Raw genomic sequence first — 9856 nt, forward strand, 5'->3', positions numbered from 1 at the left:
ACTGTTAACCTTACACATGATTAACTGTATGAGTAGAGCTGTATTCAGTGCAGTGTGCAGCACCTGGAGGGGTGAAGCTGACACTCAGCCGAGGACACAGATGCATGAACTCCTTAAATCTCAGCTGCTGGTAAATGAGTGTTGGGTTCTTATTGTCTAAGGCTTCTCCTTCATCTACTGTCTTGGATTGAACCTCATTTGGATAAAAGCATCTGCCAAATGAATGAATGTAAATAAAATGTTTGTTTGGTCTTTATTAAAGATGCTGTGATGATGAGCAGCTGTCTGGATAATTCTCTGTTCTGCAGACATTTCTGTTGACAGTCCTTCAGCCTGTTAGTGATACTATTGCTTCTCCTGCAGTTGTTTGATGTGGTTAACACACTGCTTCCTTTAGCTCATCCTGTCAGAGACTAATATTAACAGTGTACTCTGAAACTGACAAGAACCCAAGCTGACCACAGCTGCTGGTCTCTGAGAAGGAAACTACCAACTTTTAATGAGCTTACAGGAGCTGAGTGATACTCAGAGACACATTTTGGGTGGAGGCTCATTTTAATACAGTATAGTAAATAAAAGGTTGTGGGTGTGTTTGTTTTGGGTCAGTCAGCGTGCTCGCTGGGTGGTGAAACCAGCGGCTGCAACATATTTAATAAATATCAAAGTATAATGATGCAATCATTAAACACAACCAATGAAGTTTCATCTTTAGTTTCCTGATGTTTTAAAGACATTTCTTGTAAACAGTGATGAGGGGCCCCGGCCCTCGTACCCACTCTAACATTCACACTGATCTCTGTCCATCATCACTATAAAATGATCATCAATCAATAGAAATGATAGTTTGAGAAGTGAATTCTTCTTTCAAACCTGTTGAACAGTTTTAATAAAAACAGCAACAAACTGAAATGATCTAATTACCAACATTATGGATCATTATGGATCAGAAATATCAATAAATGATCCAAATCTCTAATAATTCAACTGAGAACTATTTATCCTGATTCAGGTTTTAACTCATATTGTCCAATAACCTGATTTTAATACTGAAAACTATTTACTTTTAATCAGATGAACGTTGTTGTTTAAAATCAATCAAATCATATTTGGAGCGGTGTTGAAAAAAATGTTTGATTTTGCAGTTTTTCTCATAAATTATGATCAAATCTGAAAAGAGAAGTTTGATAAAAACCTTCAATAAAAACATTTCAAACTGAGTCAGTTACATTTAATATGTAGTGACAGTTTACCTTGTTGCATCCGGACGTTGTTCTTTAAAATAAATGAGTTGACCCTTTGACCGATCACTCTTCATAGACACACAGCTGGGTCCAGGTCCAGGTCCAGGTCCAGGTCCAGGTCCAGGTCCAGGTCCAGGTCCAGGTCCAGCAGAGTCTGGTCTATCCATCTCTGGGCTTCTACACAACACACACAGAGCTTTGAGTGTGAATAATGATGGTGGAGAACAGTGATGGACAGTTAGAGATCCTCATCTCACCTCTGAGCTTTGGTCTGGCTGTCATGTTCCCCACACAGAGAGCTTTTAGAGGGAGGGACTCCCTCCTCTCTGTCCTCACTCTGATCCATGCTGCTGAAGTCACATCCACATCAGTCACACACACTTTCTACCTTCATCTGGAGAGGAAACACAGATCATCCTTTACATCATTTCTCCTGTCACATCCTAAATATCAGCTGCTCCTCCTGTGATTGGCTGTTATTCTCTGTTATATATCAGTGTGAATGCAGCCAGACAGCAGTGTGAGGCAGAGCATGCTGCCATCAGCTGCTGTACTTCTACTATCAGTCCACTAGATGGCGTCATGAAGCTGCAGTGAAGTGAAGAGCAGCACACATGATGCATGGAGGAGGATTTACATTCACTGACAGGCAGAAGGACTGAGAGCGATTACAGAGTCTCTGCACAAAATGACTTTATGCAACAAACAGCAGCAGATTATTTGAGATGCAACAACTGTGATGGAATTTATTGCATCTCAAGCCTTCAATATAACATTTCATCATTTCCCCGCTATCAACATTTAAACAGTATTTAATGAACACCTAATATTCACATTTAATGAGTCTGTAAGTTTCCTGTAAAGGACTCTAATTAAAGTCATTATTTATATGTAACATAGAGGCTGTTATACTCATATTCTTGTGCCCTAAAACTAAAGAGGACTCACTGAAATCAGATTGTTTCATTGTTTCGTTAATTGAGACCAAATGGATAAATTCTGTCCAGAAAACAACAGAAATAACTGCAGCGTGAGGGACTGTCAACTATTCAAAAGTTCCCACTTGTCTTGAATGCAGCATGATAACATTTTTACAGCAATAAGTCAGAATAATAATCATATCAGCAACACACTGAACCAACCAGAATAACAGCAAACTACACAGATAACGTAAAGTCAGCGCTTATGGTTTGTGATCTCCATGGTAACCAGGGTAAATGTAATATTTAGAACAATTGTATTCCATTACCTTTATTTAATATAAGGTTATAATGTAAGATCATGCCAAACTAGTTGATATGGTGTTTTATTGACAATTTACTGTTTTTAAGCAAGTTGAATTATTTGGTACAAAGTTTTTATGGTTACACCACTTAGACATTTTTACCATAATCCTCTAATATATTCTCTCTAAATGGATTAAAAGCAGAAATTTGATGCTGGGTCCACAAAAAAAGAATGTGTGAAGTTATTCATACGTTTGCAGAGACAAATAAAAAGACACATAAAGATGGATAAGCACACATATAAATAAAAAATAGAGGCAATTTTGGCATCTGGTAGCCCCAGAGAAGCTTGGCAAGGAATTAAAACCATGACAAATGTTCCACACAAGGGCAGAGGAATATCTACAGCAACAACCCTGCATGGTAGTGAGGAGCTGGTGATGGCAAACCAGCTCAACAACCTTTTCTGTTGGTTGGAAGGTGACAACAGTGCTGAGGCTGCTTCTCTGATGCCCTCTCCTCCCCTACCAACACATTTCACCATCAAGGAATCAGAGGTCCTTCACCTTTTCAAAGGATGTAACCCACGGAAAAGCTCAGGCCTAAAGAACTGCGCTGATCCACTTGCACCAGTCAGACCAACATTTTTAGATCATCTCTCAAATTAAGCAAAGTTCCCGACCTCTGGAAAATGTCCACAATTATACCTGTTCCTAAAGTTTCCAGACCCATTACACCCAATGACTTCTGACCAATAGCACTAACATCACTGTTCATGAAGTGCTTTTAGCGTCTAGTGAAGAAATACATCATCTCACAAACACAGCACCTCATAGATCCTATCAGGCCTCCAGGGGGGTCGAAGATGCAATCTTAACATTACTGCACTCACTGCACACTCACCCTGAGAAACCAAAGGCCCATGCTAACATTTTATTTGTTGACTTTTCATCTGCTTTTAATACTATTCAACCCAGCATTTCAGCAGATATCTACACAATTCTCCCTAGAAGCCGCACTGATCTTATTGATTGTTGACTTTCTTAGTTTCAGAATCCAGCAGGTCAGAGTGGGTTCGTCACTCTCAGACACAATGATCACCTGTACAGGCTCACCTCAGGGCTGTGTTTTATCATCTATTTTGTTCTTTTTATATACCAACTCCTGCACCAGCACTTTCACTAACAGGCACTTTATTAATTATGCTGCAGACACAGCATTGCTGAGCCTCTTACATGATGAGGAGGAAGCACACGGTCCAGTTTTAGACTTCTTTCTAAACTGGTGTGAGAAGTCCAATCTTCTACTGAACACATCCCAAACTGAGGATATGTCCATATATTTTAGAAAGACCCAAAACCAAAACCATCAACCTACTTTCATCAGAGGGGAGCCAATAGAAGCCGTTGCGGAAGTACCTTGGTGTTATTCTTGACCGTAAGCTAAAATGAGACACTTGGACTGATCACGTGAACACCAAAGAAATTGCTGTCATTTAATGAGCATAACAATGTTTTACTGTGCTTTTATTGAAAATGTTGTAACCTTTTGTATCATCTGCAGGTTTGGTAACGCTACTGAGGCACAGAAACAGTTGGTCAGAAAAAAACTGTATTAATGGCAACTTAACTGCTCGGGATCACGCTGCCTACCTTTGAACACATTTACAGGGAGAGAACTCTGAGAAAGGAAAACACCAGAAGAACCCACTTGCTCCGTCTTTTGAACTTTTGCCATCTGCGCTACGCTACGGTCCGACCCAGTCACCAAAAATAGGTCAAAGTTCTCATTTGTACCACAAGCCATAAAGCTCTTAAACAAATAATGCACGTTCTGTTTAGTCACCTTAACTGTTCATTGTGCACTTTACTGTCCAGCTGGTCAGGGCAGCAGGTGCAACCATCGTTTTTAATAATGCTGCAAGGCGTGAAGTGGAATGTTTCATGTTGTATGTCCTAAGCTGTCTTTATCATGTTGTTTCTTTTTCTTTTGAAATGCTGCAAACCAATTTCCCCACGGGGGACAAATAAAGTACTACTACTACCACTACTACTACTACTACTACTACTAATACTACTACTACTACTACTACTAATACTACTACTACTACTACTTTATTTTCACATTTTAACCCCTTTAAATTTGACTAAACCACATAGACACAAAAAACCTCATTGACCCAGCTATATAACAGCATCCTGCTGTATGACAGAACACAGTGGACATTTCACTGTGAAATCACAGTTCAATACAGAAACTCTACAGCAGCACATTGTCATATTAAAGTCACTGCTGTGCATTTTATTGTAAAGTCACAGTGCAGTACAGTAAGTGTACAGCAACATACTGCTATACTACAGTAATCTGAAGTCACAGCACACAACTGTCATGTTACACTCATTTATTGTAAAGTAATGCAACTAGTAGACAGAAATTTACTGTAAACTCAGTTAAATATGTTACTGTGTGATCACTGACTTCATTGTGTTATAAAATAACTGAAAAAACGGTTACTGATTAACTTTGACCTCAATAAACATGAATTATAATCCTAATAAATAACCTGAGTATCAAAGTCCAGTTTACGTGTCAGGATCTGATATAAGGAGCCTGGTTTTATAGTTTTATATGAGTTAATGTTTAACAGAAAACACAGTCAGACTGAACAGTGAGGATCAAACAGTATCAACTGTAATGTGAAGTGTTGATACCTTTAAATGTTGGTAACCTGCAGCACCTGATGAAGACACACACACAGGTTCATTATTATTCTTCAGTCTGACAGAAAAACTCATCAGGAAATCAAAAGTGTGTTTCTACATGTAGACTCTGATTTAAAGGCAGCCAGCTGTTATTCTGAGGATTTACTGCTGGATGAACGTTGTGGCATTGAGTCTTTAACAAAGACCAGAAATCAGTGATGAAATGATGAGTCTTCTTCTGTTCAGGAAGTCAACACAGTAACAAACACAGAGCAGCTTGTTTGTGATGAAGAGGAAACATTACAGATCCTAATGAAGACAATTCAAAGCAAACAAAGGTCCACTTACTCGACTTCTTCCTATGAAGGTTTTTCTCTCTGCAGCTCTCTGCTGTCCTGGACCAGGTCTGTTTCAAAAAGAGCGTTATTCCTCTGAGAGCTTCGTCAGGCTGCTGTCACACTGAGACCCTGAGACACTGAGACACTGAGATACTGAGACACTGAGACACTGAGACACCGAGACACCGAGACGCCGAGACACTGAGACGCCTGAGACACCGAGACGCCGAGACACTGAGACACTGAGGACACCGAGACGCTGAGACACTGAGATACTGAGACACTGAGATACTGAGACATTGAACACCAATAAAAGCATAAAGCAGCTCAGAGCTCAAAGATCAGCTGCTTTAACCCTCACACACTGCTCATATTCTGACATTTCACAACATCCCATCATATCTCTTTACATAATAGAGCAAAGAAAATTAATTCTTCAGTTTTTACAATTTTTGTTGAACTAATTATATTAAATGTGAACAAACAGTATTTTTGAATAGATGGGTCAAACATTCCTTATATGATTCTGGGTCATATAAGTAAAGGTCATCAAGTTTTCTGCCTAAAGAAACGTTTTTATGTTGTGTTTTCTTCTCTTAAATGTAAAACTGGGTCGACCCTGAACAGTATGTTCTAACCCTAACCCAACAAACATCAACCTTTCTTTATGTTCAACATGTGAGTTCAGACTGTAGATGTGATGGAGGCGCTCAGGAATCACTTCCTCTATTTACACTCTGCTATAACAAGTCAGAGCAGGAAGCAGCAGCTCGTCCAATAATCCAAAATGAATCATGTTACACATTCACATCAGCTCACAGAGACTTTCTACCTTCATCTGTGGAGGAAACACTGAGAGCACAGCTGAAAGCATCAATCATATCAGCTGCTTCTCCACAATCTCAGCATCTTGTGCTTCATAGAAATGAGCTGCTGTATGTTCACATGTACACCTGTAGTGAGTCTGAACATCACTCTGTTTCCATCTGCATCAAACAGCTGATTCAGCAAACTGTTCATGGACACAATGAGTCAAAACCTGAACAAACATCAGCTAAAAAAAACAGACCACAGCTAACTCACTGAATCCATGGCAGCGCTACACTTCCTGTGACATCACCCAGAGCATTATGGGAACTGTAGTCCCATCTCTATACTCCTCTGATCTATACTTTTCAATCATTTTTTGAAAATTTCAGGTGCATGCTGGGAAAAATAAAAACAGGGATTCTACTTATATGGGCATCAGGAGGAGCATGAGGCGCCCTCCTGAACCTGTGAACCAATCAACCTGTCAATCACCACGTAGCCACGCCCTAATGCATACCCTGCTTTAATCGTCACATATAAAATCAGGGAGGCCAAAATGTCCCAAATGAACATCATACTGCATTGAAGAAGGCTTTAAACTAGCGATTGAGACCATAAACACATTTTGAAAACGTTTACTGAGGTTAGAAATCAAGTGAGAAGTTGGTGAATTCTCCATTGACTTGTATAGAGACGGAAGTCCTTTTGACATCAAAACGGTCGCCCCCTGGTGGCCTTTTGATAGAATGCAGTTTTAAATTACTTCCTGGTTGGCCTCATTTCAGAGGACCGGAACCCCCCGCCTGGTTCTGAAGCAGTAACCTAGTAACAGACGCTCCTCCATGTGACGTATTCTGCTGATACCTGTGAATTGTCTGCTGCAGGGGGGGGGGGGGGGGGGGGGGGGGGGCAGAGGAGGTGGGTGGGGGGGGGGGGGGGGGGGGAGAAGTGGAGTCCCAGTTCATCTCGTTTATCTTTCTAATCCTCTCTATGTTTAAGAGAAGAAAGCAAAGAAAACAAAAGAGAATGAAAGAGAGATTAATTAATTAGTAAGAGAAACATAAAGGGATGAGGAAAGAATGATGATATATTAAGTGTTTTGTTTATGTATCATTTTTTCTCTCTTGTTGTTGTTTTATTTTGTTTTGTTTGCATGAACATTTGTTCAAGAAATTATTCATGGAAATTATTGTTAATTTATGTCATAAATGATCGGAAAAAGAAAAAAACATTGAAAAAAATAAAAATAAAAGAGCAGGCTTCAAACGTTCCTTTGTGATAAAGGGGTTAAAGTTAATATAATATAATATAATAATAAGTTAATAGCTTATAGTTATGGTTCCAGCTCCTAGTTTATGTTGCTATAGGCTTAGACTGCCGGGTGCTCCCATGATGCACTGCTCCTCTCTCTCTCCTCCTCCTCTCTCTCTCTATCCATCATCTATATCCATTAACATTCATGTACTATTATTGCATCAATAAGCTAAACTTCTTCCCCGGAGTTGTCTCACAGGTAATCTGGACCTTCAATGTGCTTCTCTCTCTTCTCCTTCCTCTCTCCTCTCCTTCCTCTCCTTCCTCTCTCTCCTCTCCTTCCTCTCCTCTCCTCTCCTTCCTCTCTCTCCTCTCCTTCCTCTCTCCTCTCCTTCCTCTCCTTCCTCTCTCCTCTCCTCTCCTTCCTCTCTCTCCTCTCCTTCCTCTCTCTCCTCTCCTTCCTCTCCTCTCCTCTCCTTCCTCTCTCTCCTCTCCTTCCTCTCTCTCCTCTCCTTCCTCTCTCTTCTCCTCTCCTTCCTCTCTCTCCTCTCCTTCCTCTCTCTCCTCTCCCTCCTCTCTCCTCTCCTTCCTCTCTCCTCTCCTTCCTCTCTCTCCTTTCCTTCCTCTCTCTCCTCTCTCCTCTCTCATCTCTCCTCTCCTTCCTCTCCTTCCTCTCTCCTCTCTCTCCTCTCTCTCCTCTCTCCTCTCTCCTCTCTCCTCTCTCCTCTCCTTCCTCTCTCTCCTCTCCTTCCTCTCCTTCCTCTCCTTCCTCTCTCTCCTCTCCTTCCTCTCCTTCCTCTCCTTCCTCTCCTTCCTCTCTCCTCTCATATATACAACAATTATATATAACATGTATTAATGTCCTAATAAAGGAATAAAGGAAGGAAGGAAGGAAGGAAGGAAGGAAGGAAGGAAGGAAGGAAGGAAGGAAGGAAGGAAGGAAGGAAGGAAAGGAGGAAGGAGGGAGGGAGGAAAAGAGGAAGGAAGTAAGGAGAGAAGGAAGGGTGGAAGGAAAGGAGGAAGGAATGAAGGAAAGAAGGAACAGTCAAAAGAGACGGGGTCAATTTGACCCGGGAGGACGACAGGAGGGGTTAAACTCTAACAAAGCACATTTAGTGCTTTGTTACTGTTGATCATCTGTTGTGTGTGTGTGTGTGTGTGTGTGTGTGTGTGTGTGTGTGCGTGTGTGTGCGTGTGCGTGTGTTGTGTGTGTGTGTGTATGTGTGTGTGTGTGTGTGTGTGTGTGTGTGTGTGTGTGTGTGTGTGTGTGTGTGCGTGTGCGTGTGTGTGAGGTGAACAAGGTTAATTAGTGTGTGGGTCTGTAATAAGAGTATAATTGATGGCTTCCAGCGATTCAGCCCCCAAAATAATTAGTTCTCTCTGTTCGTCAATACTGTGCAGACCACACACACACACACACACACACACACACACACACACACACACACACACACACCACACACACACACACACACACACACACAGACACACACACCACACACACACACACACACTATTGATTTCTGTGGTCAGCTGGAGAGTAAAGGCAGCATTGAATCAGAGTAATGATTCCTCCTGTTCATACTGACCATCAGAAGATCCTTCATCATGTTTACAATGTTAGTGATGGAGGACTAAACCCACAGTCCTCCTTCTGTGGAAACATTTAAAAGTTGATCTGAAGGATGAGAAAGAAAGAAAGAAGAGGAGGAAAGAAGAACGAGGAGGAAGATGAAAAAAGAAAGAAAGAAATAAACAAACAAACAAACAAAGAAAGAAAGAAAGAAAGAAGAAGGATGGGAGCTAAACTTTACACTGTGCTGCCATCTAGTGTTGATCAGGTGGAATTACATCATCATCCTTCACTAACAAAGGGACAACAAGACTCAGACTGGATGAAATGGAACTGTGGTTGTACTGGGAACACTGGGGACACTGGGGACACTGGGGACACTGGGAACACTGGGAACACTGGGAGCACTGGGAACACTGGGAGCACTGGGAACCTGGGAACACTGGGAGCACTGGGAACACTGGGAGCACTGGGAGCACTGGGGACACTGGGAACACTGGGAGCACTGGGAACACTGGGAGCACTGGGGAGCACTGGGAGCACTGGGGACACTGGGAACACTGGGAGCACTGGGAGCACTGGGGAAACTGGGGACAGGACCAGTGACACTGGGAACACTGGGGACACTCGGGAACACTGGGAACACTGGGAGCACTGGGAGCACTGGGGACACTGGGGACAGGACCAGTGACACTGGGAACACTGGGGACAC

The 9856-nt window shown here is 41.8% G+C and overlaps 2 protein-coding genes across 2 annotated transcripts in view; both read right to left on the reverse strand.

Annotated features, from left to right (window-relative positions):
- Positions 1-1408, reverse strand: part of LOC134002167 (NLR family CARD domain-containing protein 3-like) — a 29668-nt gene extending 28260 nt beyond the window's left edge. Inside the window, exon 1 of the mRNA XM_062441452.1 lies at positions 1251-1408. Coding sequence (XP_062297436.1) covers positions 1251-1408 — 158 coding nt within the window. The remainder of the gene's footprint in view (positions 1-1250) is intronic.
- Positions 1409-5592: 4184 nt separating this feature from the next.
- The window catches only part of eci2 (enoyl-CoA delta isomerase 2), an 11811-nt gene continuing 7547 nt past the window's right edge, over positions 5593-9856 (reverse strand). Inside the window, 1 exon segment of the mRNA XM_062441453.1 lies at positions 5593-5652. Within this exon segment, the coding sequence (XP_062297437.1) occupies positions 5593-5652 (60 nt within the window).

Source organism: Scomber scombrus, chromosome 20 (assembly GCF_963691925.1).
Source record: "Scomber scombrus chromosome 20, fScoSco1.1, whole genome shotgun sequence".
Taxonomy (NCBI): domain Eukaryota; kingdom Metazoa; phylum Chordata; class Actinopteri; order Scombriformes; family Scombridae; genus Scomber; species Scomber scombrus.